The 17,825-nt window shown below is 33.0% G+C and overlaps 1 protein-coding gene across 4 annotated transcripts in view; it reads right to left on the bottom strand.

Annotated features, from left to right (window-relative positions):
- The window catches only part of Ptpn4 (protein tyrosine phosphatase non-receptor type 4), a 181,110-nt gene that overhangs the window by 95,400 nt on the left and 67,885 nt on the right, over positions 1-17,825 (bottom strand). For 3 of the 4 annotated variants that reach the window (XM_063258934.1, XM_063258935.1, XM_063258932.1), the window contains exons 4-9: positions 12,845-12,887; positions 12,670-12,769; positions 7,785-7,829; positions 7,591-7,643; positions 6,893-7,013; positions 5,493-5,580 (exon numbers count right to left, since the gene is read on the bottom strand). In XM_063258934.1, coding sequence (XP_063115004.1) covers positions 5,493-5,580; positions 6,893-7,013; positions 7,591-7,643; positions 7,785-7,829; positions 12,670-12,769; positions 12,845-12,887 — 450 coding nt within the window. The remainder of the gene's footprint in view (positions 1-5,492; positions 5,581-6,892; positions 7,014-7,590; positions 7,644-7,784; positions 7,830-12,669; positions 12,770-12,844; positions 12,888-17,825) is intronic. The other variant, XM_063258933.1, reaches the window with a different exon arrangement.

Here is a 17,825-nt window from a genome sequence, read left to right on the forward strand (position 1 = left end):
AATACTCATTTTTTTTTCCTCAGAACTCTCAAGGGTAAATTTTATTTTTTCATACATTACAGGTTATTTACAGCACTATTACATACACCTATGTAAATCAGACAGACACAATTAAGTGTAAAACTTGGTTAGAATTGCTTTAGGATTAATTTGAATCATCCTATACCTAACCAAACACCTACAGGCAAGCCTTTAAATAAAATGGAAATGAAGTTTCTTAGGCAAATAGTTGATACTACACAAACATTCTTATAAAAGAGATTAAATTTCATGATCTAAGACTTAGATATTGCTTTACATTCTTTAATTCTATTCTCTTAAGGCAATAAATGGTTAATGACTGGCCAATTTTTAAATAGATAATAGGTATTTAGTGAGCCATCACAATACTCACTTAACAAGCAAAAATACTTCAACAAGGACAGCAATTACTCCTGAGATAATGCTTTTTCCCTTTTAGGAGATCAGAGATTCTTTGCAAAAAAATTAAATTTAGCTCTTGCAATGCTGCTTACTAATAATTATCTTCAATTACTTTGTACTTTTAGGATTAGTTTAATATCCATTATTTCTATTGCTTTTAACAATAACCAATTGTCACTTTTCATAGGTAAGCGTTTTGAAAGTAAAAATGTTGGTTAAATAAAATTTTGCATCCACAGCTTACTTAAAAATATGTTTCTTAATGTTCAAGTATCTGGAGAATGTTTAAAATTATTTTTTTATTATTGTTTTTTAATTTAATAGGACTTTGGTCAGAAATATTCCGTGTGCTTGAAAAGAACATGTATGTGAAGTTGTTGGATACAATATTCTATGTAGATCAATTTAGTCACGCTTGCTAACTGTACTGTGAAAATCTATTTCTTGATTTTTTATCAGATCTACTAGGAACTGAATAAGGAATATAACAATGGTTTTTTGTTGTTGTTGTTTGTTTGTTTTTGCTTTGTGAAAGACACCACAAAGAGAGTAATAATGTGAACTAATGACAAGGGAGACTAAATCACATACCTGACAAAAACTTACTCTAAGAATGTATTAAAAGCTCAAAATTCAACAGTAAGAAAAGTATGAAGAGACAACCTATAAAATGGTAAAAAACTTTTGCCACCTACTGTCAGAGGCCAAACACATAAAAAATAGATCCCCTCCTCAAAACACTCAATCGAAGAATGGACAACTCAAACAGACACTTCTTGGAAGAAGTACAAACATCCAATAAACACATGAAAAATGTTCAACATCTGCAGTTATGAGAGAAATGCAAATTAAAACACTAAAATTCCATCTTACTCCATTAAAAAGGGCTACAAACAAGAAATTAGATAACAAATGATAGTGAGGCTGTGGGGAAAAAGGAACCCTTCTACAGTGTTGGAATGTAAACTGGTATAATCACTATGGAAATCAGTATGGAGATTCTTCAAAAATCTAAAAATAGAAATTCCATTCATCACTTGTAAGTATCATTCCAAAATATTTTAAAGATATCACATTATGGTGATACATGCATACTCCTATGTCTTAGTTACTTTTCTCTCATTGCTGAGACAAAATACTCAATGCCCAAAATTAAGGAAAGGTTTATTTAGCACATAGTTTGTTGAGGTTTCAGTCCATAATCAGCTGGCTCCAATGCAGGGTGGCATGACAGAGGGGCAAAAATTTATGGTGGTCGAAGACAACAAAAGCAACAAGAACAAAAAGGGGAAGAGAGAGGACTCTTTCCGTTCCTTACAGTGCATGTAGGCTACCCACCCTAGGGTAGGTGTAGCACTCATACTCATAATCCCAACACTAGACAATGAATCAACCACAAACTGTAGAAGCCTGCCCCCATGACTGCATGAGGTTTTGGGGAACATCAAGACATAAACCATAATATATATTTATAGCAACACAACTCATCATGGCTAGAAGTGATGTGTATGTCTATCAACAGATAAATGGATAAGAAAATATATTATTTATGACAAAGTACTACTCTGACACAAAGAAGGTCTACTCTCTTTAATTCTATTCTGTTAGGGCAAGAAGTAGTTAATGACTGGCCAATTTTTAGTAGAGATAACAGGTATTTAGTGAGCCACCAAAATATTCATTTAACAAGCAAAAACGCTTCAATCAGGACAACAGTTACTCCTGAGATAATGCCTTTTCCCTTTTAAGAGATTAAAGAAAACAACAAAAGCAACAAGATTTGAGTCACCTGTAGAAAAACTGATGCACCTAAAGATTACCATGTAAAGTGAAATAACAGACGGGTAAGCTTAAATATTACATATTTTTTCTTATATGAGAAACCCAAAGCATTAAAAAAAAAAAAAAAGAGCTAAATCAAAGCTAGATAATAAGAAATTGATATAAATTTTTTTCCCAAAAAATTGAGGCAGGGTCTCTTTATGTAGTTCAAACTGGTCTTAAACTTGCTATTTAGCACAGATTGGCCTTGAACTTATTACAATCGTCCTGCTTCAGCCTCTTTGCTGCAGGAGACGACAGGTGGGTACTACTATATTGGGCTGAACATATGCAAATAGTAAGGGGACCAAGAAATGGAGAGGAAGAAGGAGGGAGACAAAATAGAAATAAGCTGTGTTATATAAATACACCAAATCCCCACAATGAATGTAGTTATTATGTACTACAAACATGTACTAATAAAAACTTAAAAACAAACCAAATTCAGAAGTCAGTAAAACACAGAAAGGATTTTCATTTAAAAAGATACATTCAATATTATTAGCCACTAGGGAATGCTATAATGAGATAAAAATATTGGAAAAGCTTAAAAAAAAAAAAACAAAAATCAAAAGGTTAAAAGAAACAAAACAACATTTAGAACAGTTTTCCAGTTTTTTGTAAAGTTAAATATACTCTCACACTGTGACTTAGTAATCCCTTTATGAGATCTACTATGGATAAATGAAAATTTAAATTCACAAAAATTTTTTGAATGTTTATAGTTGCTTTATGAATTAAAAACAAAAAATGCACCGAAAACCTGTAAACCAAGATGTCCTCCAGTGGGTGAATGGTACAGTACACTTACACTACAGAACAATACTCAGCAATAAAAAGAAGTGAACTACTGAAACACATGATAATTTATACAGATAAAACACACTGAAATATGTGAAAGAAGTCAGTATCAAATGGGTATATACTGTGGGGCTCATTATAAGACATTACAGAAAAGAAAAAAATTACAGAGAACAGACGCATAGTTTTAAGGGAAAGACACAGCGTGAGTACCTTTTTTTTTTTTTTAAACATAAAACTGCTCTACAGGGCAGGGGATATAGCTCAGTGACATAGAACCTGCTTGACAAGTGCAAGGTCCTGAGTTCAATTTCCAAGGTCCTGAGTACCAATACCCCCCTGTAAAACAAAAACAAAAACAAAAAAACTGCTAGTCTAACTGTGGTAGTGATTATGCAAATACATATGTATTAAAACTCATAGAACTGAACATCAAAAAAATCCATCTATTATATGTAACTTCAAAAATAACATACTCCTCTGCTTTCTCCACCAGTCTTTTACTTCCTTTCTTTTCATCCTAAAATTTCCATTTTTTTTTTCACTTCTCTAGAAATCCCTATTTCACCATTCACATGATCTAGCCATAGTAAATGTTTCAATTTTTTCAAGTATGCTCGCTATTGATGTCAGGTTTTCATTTGTGCTGACAGATCTACAGTAAAAATCATTCTTCTGGCAAAGTTTTATTCATTTTTCTGGCTTAAGTAAATATACTAATTTAGAGAACATCCTTACTCTCTATTCCTGGGCTGGGCTAGCTGTTCCTGCCTGGGATAATTGTGAACTGGACTGGCCAAGAGATTAGTGAAGCACACCTGTGAGTATGTCTAGATGGGTCGTGGGGACTACTTCTGGTCCCCTGGCTCCTTCCCTCTGGTGTTCTTCTCTTGCTCTGCTTTCTTTTGCCATCTTGAAGTGAGCATGCCCTTTTGCTATGACAACTGTCTTGAAGTCAGCCAATCACTGACTCAAACCTCAGAAACCATGAATAAAGCTTTCCTTAAAGCTTTATTCCTTTAGGTATTAGGTATTTTGTCCCAGCAATGGGAATGCTGACCAGTACACAGCCATAGGATTCCACAGCATTCTGTATTTTGCCCTTCACATCCTCATGTGCAGTATTTAATTAATATATGTTCCATATATTTCTCCATCCACTACTCTGAGTTGCAAGAGAGCAGGGATAATTAATAATTTGTTCACTAAGTAATTCTTAGTGCCAACTCTATGCAAGGTACATGATACATTCACTAAAATGAATGCTTCAAGATTTGTTTGTATCTTTTTTTTTTTTGTACCAGGGATTGAACTCATGACAGCGCACTTGCAAGGCAGGTGCTTATGCTGCTGAGCTAAATCTTCAGCCCTAAACAACTTGGTTCCACTTTAAGGCAGACAGAAAATCTTGCTTACCTTCATTTATCAAAACAGAACACCATTTCAAATACCTCTGCTTGTGATACTCACTTGAAACCTGTCTTCTCTTTACATTCCTCTCTCATCTACCTTTTGTCTCTCCCCCTTCAATACCCATTCCACTTGGCAGTATTAGGAACTGAACTTAGGGTCTTCCCAGTGCATGTTAGGCAAATGGTCTACCATTTGGCTAAACCTCCAAGTGTCCTTTTGTTCTCCATGCAGCAAAATTCCCCTTCATGCTTACTGAAAATCTGCTCATTTTCTTCATAAAGTGTCAATATCCACATAAGAGAAAAACAATTTTTCATAAATCATTATATAGCAAAATGGTAAGTCTAAGGCAGAAAAGTTTTGACACACACAAAAAAGAATTATACAATCTGGTATAGGAAAGGCCAATGACTATAAAATCTTTTGTTGTTGTTGTTCTTTTGAGATAGGATCTTGCCATGTAGTTCACACTGACATTAACCTCTAACTCACAGCAATCCACCTGCCTTAAGTCTCCCAAGTTCTGGGATTAGAAGCATGCATCATCATGCCCAGTTTATAGGTTCAATTTTAATAAAGAGATGGGGGAAGATGAAAACAAAATGCTAATATATTCCATTTGTGCTTTATAAAAAAATCTTACAATGATACTACTACATTATGCAAATGAGTAGTAATACAGGCTTCACTGATGTGAGAATATCTTTTATGTTCATGATTACTGAAGTATACAAAAACATTTTCTTATTAATCTTTATTTTGAAAAGTAAGTATGCTAACAATACTTACTATCTTCTATGGTCTAAAAGTTATTTTATAACAGAAAACACTACCTGGAATAAAACACATGAATGGTTTTCTTTAACCAACCTTCTCATCAGGTATTAAGAGGAATCTTCAATGATATTATGCCAGCAGCAATCACAAGTTATTCCATGTGTTACTTAATCCATTTAAGACATTAAAAAATCTTCTGATACAGAGTAATACAGCCTAACTCAACAACTAATTCAAAGTAAGCCTTTTCCACTTACTCTTGCATAGTGGAATTCAACTCCATAGAATTCTAAGGTACGTGCTGTGTTTAGGTAATTAAATTCTGCTTCTGCAGGAGATAAGCCTCTGTAAAGACACACAAATTAAAATTAGATTCATTGGAATATGGTCAAATCAGAAAAAGGATATTTATCAGGAAACACAAGCAGTTTATTTAAATCTACAATAAACAGTAAAGCAACATCTAATTTGACTTACTGGGAAGTCATAATTTCAGTAACCCTCATTATTATTTTCTAGAGTATTTTCTTATTTTCTACAAATGCAAGAATACAGTAAATTTTTAAAATGCCTAACTGGTCTCACTGCTGTAACAAAGTCACTTATTTTACATATTATTCAGAAGTGTTACTTCTCAAAATTCAAAGTTCATACACCTTAGGTGCACTTAAATCACACAAAGAACTTCTAAACCGTGCATGTCTTAAGACAATTTCCAGAGAAGCGCTTTTTCATGGTGAGGTGGACAGGTGGACAGACAGGTACTCATTTACAAGTTCAAAACTGAGCATGTCAGAAACTCTGTGTGTGTGTGTCTCACTGTGTTCCAAGCCCTTTTTCTTTGACAGAAGGTTGCTAAAGTGCTCAAGCTAATCTCAAAGCTAATCTCAAACCCATAATTTTCCTGTTTAGGCTTCCTGAGTACCCGTGTCTCAGTTATGAATTACTATGCATGACTGAAGAAATATTTTTTAAAATTAGGTATTACATCAAGCTCCTTTTCTTACCTTCTATTTGGCTTATGATCAAACAGAAATCAACACCTCTCATCTAACTAAAAACTAAGAAAGAATTACCAATTAAATTGATCTGTGTTTTCTGACTATATTAATACTCTAAAATTCCTTTTTTTTTTTGAGATAGGGTCTCACTACATAGCTCAGCTTGGCCTTAACTCACTGTGCAGCCCAGGCTAGTCTCAAATTCACAATGAGGGCTGGGGATTTAGCTCAGCAGCATAAGCACCAGCCTGGCAAATGCAAGGTCATGAGTTCAATCCCCATACCAAAAAAAAAAAAAAAAAAAAAAATTGCACATCAAACTTGCAGTGATCCTCCTGACTCAGTCTCACAAGTGCTGAGATTTCAGGCAGACACCACCATACCTGGCTCTAAAACTCCTCTTGCCTGACAATTTTACATAATAATAACGAATAAATCTCTGTTTACATACAGTTTTATGGTTGTAACAGAAAGGAAAACAAGTCCTTTATATATTATTTTATAAAATTAGCATGCTATTTTCAGTATAGATCACCTGTATTTTTTACATATTATTTTATATATTAACTTCTATATTAAGTAGAATGAAATTTTTAAAAATTCCATTTCTCTAGAAAATATGGCACAAACAAGCAAACAACAAAATAAATTCTTACGTATGCTGTTGGTGTAATTTTACAATTTCTTTTTCAAAATCTTGAGGTTGATTAGGAATGAAAGAATAATCTGAGAGGTAGCCTGGCAAGTTTTCAGACTGATTGTAGTCTCCAAGTTCAGCTAATAATAAAAAGAAAATATTTACACTTTAATAAAAATTTTTCTATTATTATTATTATTATTACTGGTACTAAGGATCAGAACCACAGTTTTCCCACTGGGTAATAATCCCAGATCTTTATGATTTTTTATTTTGAGACAGGGTTTCACTAAGTCATAAAGTTGCCTAGGCTGGGCTCAAACCTGGACTACTCCTACCTGAACCTACTAACATTCTGCCTTAGAGTATTGAAAATATAGACATACACAACCAGGCTTGGAAAATTTTTAATTTATTATAGGCCAATAGGCAATGTTATTAATTCATTACATTTCTCAAAGTAAAATATTTATGTCTCTAATGTGACTACTAAAGGAAGATACAACAATTCATTTAAAATTCTTCTGTGACTCAAACAATCTTAGAGAAATTTTTTCAAGCATCAGAGTAACTGCTAATTAGATATTTCATTTCCTCTGAAAATTCCTATTTTCTGTGCAGTAAGATGTTTAATGAACTCTTGCATTAAAGGCAATATACTGTCAACACAGAATGCAGAATCACAGGCTATCTGACCTCATGTGGGCCGATACTTACACTGAACAGCAAATGAAGCTAAAAGGGCAGCAGTATTATATGGACAGGGCAATCTAATAAAACAAAATATACATGGTTAAACATTAATGATACTACATATAATTATTCGTTGATAATTTGTAATGATCATGAATTACTTCAATAATGTAATTTGAGTTTTTTTCAGTCTATTACAAAAATGTAAAATAACGTACCTTCCAGTAAGAATGTCTTGTTTTATTTGCAAAAAATATTGGTACCTTAAGAAAAAAAAAGGGTAGCATTTATTGAATTATAATAATTTCAGTTCTAAGAAATTATACACTTACTTTAACAAATAAAATACAAATATTTGATTACTTGCTTTAACAATTTATAACACATGTAATGTTAGCATATGAATTCATTAGAACATACTTTAAAATAAGCTTTATAAGTTCATGAATACAAATCTTTCAAATTCTTGGATACATGAAATTTTATATTTCAAATATCTTCTATTATAAAACTTTAAGATTTTAAAGTTGTATCATCAAGGAAGAAGATTGAGAAATATTCTGAAGGTTGGTATATGCAGAAAATAGAACTGATAAGCAAGAAAACTTGAGCATTAGACATATGGGAAAGCTGACATTCACACATGAGAAAAAAGAATCATCCTTTTTGCTGCGAGAAGAAGTCAGATGAAAAGATGGGCCTATGTTTAGGCCATTTTATTACTAGACTGTTGTAGACACAACATATAATCATTTGAGTTAAAAAAAAAGGCTCCCTTTGATCAGAAAAGAAATCTAAATTGCTTTTCATACTATTGCTCTATATGTAGGAAATCATCTCATTTCAGAAAATTAGATCTGTTTTAAAATCAACTTTTGTTAAATGATATATAAGTACACTCTAACAAGACTGCTGAGGTTGCAAAGAGATGGCCTTCTCTTTCTGTTCTTGCTACTAAGACCCACTCATTATCAACCTCGACATTACTGGCAACTACAATGATGGCATTTTGTTAAATGTTTTAAAAAGGAATTTTGAGACTTTTGTTTATTCAACTAAAAATAAAATACATATCTCAAGAGTCAAAGCTCATTTAAAAATCTTGTCATTAATTTGCCCCAAGACAACATTCAAATTACCAAAGAATATAATTCAGGTTCTTAGAGAATCAGATATTTGCTTCACACACACACACACACACACACACACACACACACACACACACACACACGTGTAAGTGTGCGCAGGCACAATCTTGGCTTTATGTATTAGTGATGGAGATAAACTCCTTGTGAGGCTTAATGAATAACATTATAATAAATATTATCTACTTAATTCAATACTGTACATTTCTGTCAGTTCTAGTTGGTATCATAATTAAAACTTTAGGATGGGTTGGGAAGTAGCTAAGAGTAAACTGCATGCTTAGCATGTGCAAGGGGTCTGGTCTTGGATTCAATTTCCAACACCACCACACCACCATCTCTCCCAAAAAAGAAAAAATACATTGCTAGTGTGGAAACAACCTTATAATCCAGATATAAAGGTATGGATACCCTCCTTCTGGTTGTATCTAAACATCCCCTCAAAGCCTCAGATGATCATAGGTGGGGATTTGTCAGGTGAGTGTACAATACTCAGGGCCCAATACTCATCAGTGCATTAATCCACTGTCAACTTTACAGCCAACTGTGACGTTGTGTGAGACCTAGAGGGTTACTGGGGGAATAGTCTAGAAGGGTGTAGCTCCCTCCCTCATCTCTTGTTCTTTCTTCTACTTCCAGCTACAATGCCCTCAGTCACTGTTCACCATACCTCTCTGCCACGTCAACCTAAACCTGGATGCAGCCCACTATGGACTAAAATCTTTACAAACTGTGAGCCAAAATAAACTGCTCATCCTTTAAGTTGTAAGTGCTAGGTATTATGTACCACTGACAAGGAAAGTAAATAAGACAATCTTTGACATTGTATTTTAAGACCTACAAATAAAACAGCTATATTTGCTAAATTTTACTTACATATTTATTTAATCAAGCAGGATTATTGCAATAGAAACCAGAATTGAAGTCCGAGGTTATCAGTCTGATCTGAGGCAAATTTGTTAAACATTCAGTGAAATTTATTTATTTAATCAAGCAGGATTATTGCAATAGAAACCAGAATTGAAGTCCAAGGTTATCAGTCTGTGATCTGAGGCAAATTTGTTAAACATTCAGTGAAACTTGCTTTCTGTATTTGTAAAAAGAACTAGAATCATTTGTCTCATATATGTATCGTAGGAACTAAAAAAATCCAATTTTAATGATGCCAGCTTTTGCCAATACTAAATAACATTTAAACCGATGGATGCTCTCTGATATCATTCTTTTTTTCCACTAATTCAAAATGCTAAGTCAATATAAAAAGTTATCACAGATTTCAGGCTTGGGATCTAAACAAGTCTTAAAAATTTAGCAATGTGGCCAAGGGTATCCTCGTTACTAATCATGATCACCATATTAAAGCTACTCAAACACTAAAGTTTTACAGGAATATTTCTCAATTCTGGCTATGTATGAGAATCCCCTGAGGAGCTTATGCATGTGTATGCTTAGTTCACCCTTAAGACCTACTAAAGGAGAAGCATTAGTATGGTTTAAAGATCTCTCACCTGATTCTAATTTGTAGTTAAGTATTGATGTACACCTCAGTAATTAACTAAAAACTAGCCATGTAACATATTTCACCAAATATACTAGTTATAAGATTTTATATTAGAGGTTTTATTTATATTGTGGTCTAGGAATTGCCTATCACTGAATTATTTCCCAGTCTTACTTTTATTAAAAAAATAATTTTGAGACAAAGTCTCCCTAAATTGTGCAGGCTGACCTCTAATCTGTGATTCTCCTGCCTCAATCTATAGAATTACCTAGATTGCAGGTGTGTGCCACCTCCCAGCTATAAAGGGTTTCAAAATAAAATATCACTTCTAGAGAAAATAAAGATAACCTGACCAGTGGTCGTGAACTTGTGGCACGTGTGCTGCAGCAGGCTGTTTGTTATCACTGAAAGCTCTGAAAGGTTCACCCTGACTTAGACTGAAGAATTTAGCACAATTTTCAGTAACTATCAAACATGGTTTCACTTTCCTCAACTTCAGGAAGTTATTCTGAGGGCCCGGCATAGTGATGCACAGCTGTAATCTCAGCACTTGGGAGGCTGAGGCAGAAGGAACATCAGGAGTTTGTGAGTTTAAAGGCAGCCTGAATTACATTGTGAGATCCTATCTCAAAAATCACAAAGAAGTTATTCTAACTTAATTATCAGTGAAACACATTTATTTCCTGGTTATACTTTCAACACAGGCTATAAACAAAACAACACATTTAAGTTCCATTCAGAAATTCAGTTTTCTGAATGAAGTAATTATGAATCTGGTTACAACTGACAGTATGTTAATTGTTTATAATAAAAGTTATCATAAACATTAAAGAAGGTAAAAATCCAATTTTAAATTATTTTACAAATATTTTATACACTTAAAAGTCTAATTATATAAAATGTATGTTATAGAACATTTTATTTGATTTCAATTATTATATGTACCTGCACATGATTTTCAATAATTCAGGGTACTTACCTTACAGTTTGCATAAAATTAGAGGAAGTTTTACTATACTAAGTATTATTATAATAAAAGACCTTATTATTTAAATATTTTAAAATGTGATTCAGGGCAAGAATGCTGATTAAAGGATTTACACAGTGCAACTCTGTATTTCATGGCAAATTAGCTTGAATTCTACTACTGGTTGTAAATGTTAGGGTTGCCTTATCCTGAACCTGCATAGCTGACTTTTCCCATTATTTAATAAATAAATAAATAAACTACCCAGCCTCCCTCAACACAAAGAAAAGGATTCTCATAAATTTCAACCTAATTTTTCTCTTTTGGCTTAGTAGTAAAAGATTTTACAGATACTTGAGAATTAGTATCTCAGGCTGAATATCCTTAATTTAGTTTTTTCCCCCTTCACTCCAGCATAGTATTCTAAACAATACCCAATACAATAAAATTTAATAATTTGTTTATAGGAAGCTGTAGGTATGATTTTTTAAGTTCAACACATTTTAGTTCAACTCCAAAACTAGTTTATGTTCCCCTGAAGTAGGACTACTTTATTCCTTGATTATGTTTTCAGGGTAGATCTAAATTAGTTTCTTTCTGCTTTTTGGAGGAGTACAAGGGCTTTTAGGGATTAGAACCTTGGAGCCCAGAGGTTCTATTTAAATTCCAGGACTAATTTATATCCCCCAAATCAGAATGCAGTCACTGATCTATAGTCTGTAAGAATTTTAGAAGGTATAATATACTGATTCTTTATTCTGTCTTGTCTTTAATTGATTACTAATTCTGCCATTCAAATAATGCACAAAGTTATCATTCATGTTATTTTAATGATGACAGTCATCACACATCAGGATATCTTATTTCTAACCATGATCATTTCACTTGAAATTCAACAACAATATCAAATTCTCATTCAGATCATTTCTGTGTACTGTCAATAAGAAGTCATAACACAATTAGTACATGAGCTCAAACCTCAAATGGGCAGTAAGGTGGCCTGGTAAAGTCTTGGGTGTGCTGGGGTACCCGCCCACAACTTCCTTCCTTAAGAACACACAGTGGGAAAAGGTACCTATTGACCATTATTGTTTCCCTCAATGAAAAAACTACAGAAATGCTTTTACATGGATGAAAAAAAACCACTGAAAATTCTCATACTAGGAATTATCTCTTGGATACAATTTCAGTGTCGTTTCAGTACTCCGTTTAATTAGAGGAGCACTTCTTAACTACTGTTCACAAGCAGAAAAATTACTAATTTGTATGGCTTGGGAGGCTATTTGTGGCTCAATAAGGTAGTCCTGAAGTTCTAATGCTAAGAGCCCTCCTACTCACCCAAAAGGAGAGGAAGCATCTATAAATTATTCTATGTGCTGGCTGAGAAGCTCAGAATTACAACAGATAATCTGTTTTTGTCTAGTTAATTTTCAAATTTCTTATTAGAGTTCTGACAGAATTTTCAAAAGAAGTATGCTCTATAAACCTACCTTGTATATTCTTCTTGTAACTTGTTGGGGTCACTTACAAAAAATTTGACTCTAAAGTTCAAACTGTAAGGAGATCCTCCTAGAATTAATAAAAGCAACTCTAATTAATCAGATTATAATAATTCTTTATTATTATAACATACAATTCTAAAACATTAAGTAAATGTGTACTCACTCTTCAGCTGCTTCCTTATTGGTTTGTTTGGATCCAGCCACCTCTGAAAAATAAGCAAAGAAGATTGACTTATTTACCTTGAGGAACTAATATTTTAGTTCTCATGAATCTGGTCCTCTTGAAGATTAACATTAAAAACTTCATTTTTTAAAACTTCTAGGTGGGAAAATAATTATTATAGATAATATTATTCACATCAAACAACAAAATTATGCTAGAGATTACTAATGTATTTGGAGTAGCTCCAAAGTTTTGATTTGAATTTCTCATAAATTTATATAAAAAGCAATAAACTATTCCAAAAGTAAAGATGTTTGGTAACTATAGCAGTCTGAAGTGATAATCTATAAATTTACCTACTCTATTTTGCAAACTTAAAAATTTCTCTTTACCTTTCTTAAGATAAAATGTTAGGCTTTACAGTCACTGAAGAGAAAATGTCAATTACAGAACTTAAAAATTTTTCTAAGTAAAACAAATTTCATAATTTTACCCTATTCTTTAAAAAATGTAAAAAATTAAACTTCAATTTCATGAGATATGTTTAATTTGAGAAATGACTGCTTTTTGTGTATAATTTTAAGCAGTCTCAGTATTTCTGAATGCCAGTGAAGTTCTATTTCTTGACAATTATAACTGAATTCAGAAAACATTTCAACTGTCAACATGTTTCAGTTAAAAAAAAATTAAAGAACCCAAAATGAGGTACTAAATGTGGTGATATTTTCAAAGAACTACATAGATATAAATCATATATCACTATAAACCTAACTCCTACAAGCCATATTTGATTCCATAAAAAGCACATAAACAGATTTAAAATTTTTATTTATTTACTCGTGGTGGTTCTGAGAGCTGAACTCTCCCTCTTTCATGCTAGGCAAGTCCTCTGCCAACTGAGCTACACTTCCAGTCCCATTAGACTTTAGTAATGAGCAGCTGGAAATAATCCATGAGTTTTTCCATTATCTGTAATATGTGACACACTAAATCCAGTTGACTCTATCTTCAAACTACTACTAGAATTTACCAATTCTTCTCAATCAACTTTGTTATCATCCTTGTTTGTGGTCTAGGCCCTGGCCATTGTCTCTTAATTGCTCAGTTTCTTTTTTATCTCTTTCTTCATCCTCAATTGAGTAATCTTTTTAAAAAAACACTAACGAGGGGCTGGGGACTTAGCTCAGCGGCGTAAGCGCCTGCCTTGCAAGCAGGCAGTCATGAGTTCGATCCCTGGTACCAATAAAAATGAAAAAGACAAAAAAAAAAAAAAAAAAAACCACTAACGTGATTATGGTGATCCTTTGCATAACACCTCTTGATAATTTCTCAGTGCAAAATTACAACACCTCGAATGTTCTCTTTTACCTCATCTCAAATTATTAGGTCCAGGGCTGTGGATATAGCTCAGTGACACAACTGCCTGACTGGCAAGTGTGAAGTCGTGAGTTAGATCCCCAGTACCAAAAAACAAAAACAAAAAACCAACAACAAAAAAACCAAATTACTAGGACCAGCCATGTGACTCCTTTCTCTTTCTCAAAGATGCTATCTTAGGACCTCCAATTTTAAGCCTCCCCTTTACTTGTCTAGCTTTCCCATACCTGACACCATCCTCTTTGTTATTGTAAATCCTATCTTCTCTAAAGGGTTTTCACAGACTACTCTATCAAATGAATGTCATGCAGCTCTTAATCACTCAGTTATTTCTATAAACAAGGAACGTTTATCTCCTTCATAACACTTTCATAATTCTATTATTTGTTTTTCCTTTTCATTATCTGTATCTTTCATTAAATTATAAACTCCATGAGGTCAGGGTTAAAATCTGTTTCAATCAACAAAGAGGACATCACCTAGTATACAACTTGTCATATAATATGTATAAAAATATTTATTCAAAAACTATCTAAACTTGCCAAATGACTCAACTGTTGGTAATAGCATCTATTTCACTGCTAATAAATAGCTGGTTTTCAGTTCTGTCTAGCATTTGTTTGCCCTATCCCTCCATTTATATGTCTTTTCACCAATCTATTAGTTCAATCATTTTTTTCTTTATATTTTCTAAGGAAAGCTATAACTGTACTTACTTTATTTTTTTACACTTAATTTAATGGTTGTCTAAAATCAAATTTTGAGATCAATAATACATCCAAAACCTGATTGTCCCAAATTCCCTTCAAAATATTCTAACAAAAGAAAAACAAAATTTACATACACAAATAGATGTGTTGAAATAGCTTAGAAGGAATATAATAGATATTGCCAACTCAGACCTCATCAATGCTATCAGTAAGGTAGAACTGAGGTTATTATTTTAAATCACAAAGACCCAGCAATGCTATAACAAGCATTACTGGACACTAAAGGTAGCATTTATAGTAAAAATGCATCATTCATTAAGTCAAAAGAAAAACTGGGCGAAAGTTAATATACAAAGAAAGCCTGCACATCAATAAGGAAAAGACCAACACCTAAATAACAGGCAATGAATAAGGACAGTTTGTAGTTAAGGAAACATAAATGGCATTTAACTATATAAAAAGATAATCATAATTAGACAAAATAAATCTACATTAGGTTGGTTTTTAATTATAACATTTGTGTAAAATTCACTTCATTTTATTATTAATTCCAAGACTGGCAGTATTTTTCCATCCTTACAGATCTGTTCACTTTATTTTCTCCCACAAAATATTTAGTTACAAAGTTACAAAGAATAAAATCATGCAATTTACAAGAAAATGAATGGAATTAGAGACCATCACATTAACTGAAATAAGCTTACAAAGCTAAACAACACACATTTTTCCCTTATATGATGTCTTACCTAATTTTGCATTGCTGGGACAAAATAACCCATACCCACAACTTAAAGGAGAAGGTCATTTAGTCTATGGTCAGCTGGCTCTAAAACAGAAATGGCAGGGCAGAAAGGCATGGCAGTGAAAGGCGGTTTAACCCATGGCAGACAGGAGGTAGAGGAGAAGGAAGGAGCTAGGGATAAGAATATACCCTTCCAAAAACACCCCTATTGATCAAGTCCTGTCTCCAATAGCACATTTAACTACTTATCTCATTAATGGTTGAATCCATTGATAAGTATGGTGCCCCGCGATCCAATTATCTTCCAAACACATACAATTTTGGGGGGACAGTTTAGATCTAAACTATATTTATGTAAGTGAATAACTGAATAAATGAATGAATGAATGAATGATGAGAGGAAGCAGGAGGCAACTTTTGGAGATAAGAAAGGGAATATGATGCAGAGAAGTACAACAGGAGAAGAGATATTTTAAATACATATGCTAATTTGCCAAAATGAACCTTATCACTCTATATTTCTTTTTGGTTTTTTTTTTGTCTTTTTCATTTTTTTTTTATCAGTACCAGGGATCGAACTCATGACTGCCTGCTTGCAAGGCAGGAGCTTATGCCGCTGAGCTAAATCCCCAGCCCCTCACTCTATATTTCTAACATGTACTTTAAAAAAGATGATATGAGACAAAGAAACATAAAAAGGAAAGAAGGGAAAGAAAAAAGAAGGATGGAGGGAAAAGAAAGAAAGGAAAGAAGAAGCAAGCAGGCATACTTTAAATTGGGACAAGAAGATGCCTTCGGGACATCTCAGAAATCAAAAACACCCAACGCATCTATAAAAGTGTAAACCTTTTGTTTGGTAAGGAAGTCCCTAGGTCCCTGCTTAAGAGAGGAAGCTTAAGGAGCAGGTTCCCTGGAATTCATTTCACCATGGTATTCAGAGCCATATTTTTTTTGGTTTGTTTTTAGTCATATCATCTTCATATTTCTCCTGCTGGTTTGTAATACAAAATTACTAAAAGATCCCAAGAAAATAAGTAGTAGTATTTAATATTTCATATTTACTTCCTACAATATTCAGAAAACTAGTATCTTAACCATGAGAGAAAAACAACAAAGAAAAGATAAACCTACTTGTTTCATAAATGTTACACATATTTTCTATAGACATTCTATTTTAATATAGCCTATAAATGGCTTCCTAAAACACAGATCCAGAGAACCATTCCATTAGTCTCTGTTTTTCTAAACTATATAAAATACTTCCTTCAAAATGGACTCCCCTTGAGTATTATATTTTTATAAAAGCAACTCATGGTATAACCACATAAATTTATAAAGAATTTAACCAGAATTTGCTAGTACATCTTTCATAACAAACACCAGGTTCACGAGAAGATGTATTTCTTTTTTTCTTTTTTTGATACCAGGGATCAAATTCATGACCTTGCACTTGCCAGGCGCTTGTGCCACTGAGCTAAACCCCCAGTCCTTCTTTTGCATTTTATAATGTTTAAGCATCTAGGTAAATATCTTTACTATGACCAGATTGTCTTCTAAGTCTGATGTTTTTAATGAAAAGAAACATTACTGTTACCACTGAGTAGTAAGTAAAAATCCAAGGAATTTAATGCCCAATATTTATGCTGTTCTGAATTTTAATGTCCATGTTTTTTGAAGGGATATATCTTGAATATCATTATATAAAAATTTAAACCGAGAATTTGCTTAGAAATAGCTAACTAGGAATGCCACAAAAAGCTAATTTCACTTTAGTGTAGATTATCTTATGTGTTTCAAAATATTTCAATTTTTTTTTTTTTGAGATAAGTTTTTGCTATGTAGTCTAAATTGGCCTTAAACTCTCAGTGAGTCTTCTGCCTCTGATTCCTTAGTACTAGGATTACAGGAATGTACTACCATGCCTGGCCAAAACATCTCGATCTTTTTTTTTTTTTTTTTTTTTTGGAACTAGGGATCGAACTGCCAGGCTGGCATAGGCTGAGCTAAATACCCAGCTCTTAAAATACTTTAATCTTAATAACCTAGTTTTCTCTCTTTAATTCAAGTGAGATGAATTAAGACTTACCTTTCAGTTTTCTGAAATACACAACAGAAATGGACAGTAGATTACAGATTGATACGTGATTACGAA

Source organism: Cavia porcellus, unplaced genomic scaffold (assembly GCF_034190915.1).
Source record: "Cavia porcellus strain 051 isolate PalLab524CR breed Dunkin Hartley unplaced genomic scaffold, mCavPor4.1 scaffold_12, whole genome shotgun sequence".
Taxonomy (NCBI): domain Eukaryota; kingdom Metazoa; phylum Chordata; class Mammalia; order Rodentia; family Caviidae; genus Cavia; species Cavia porcellus.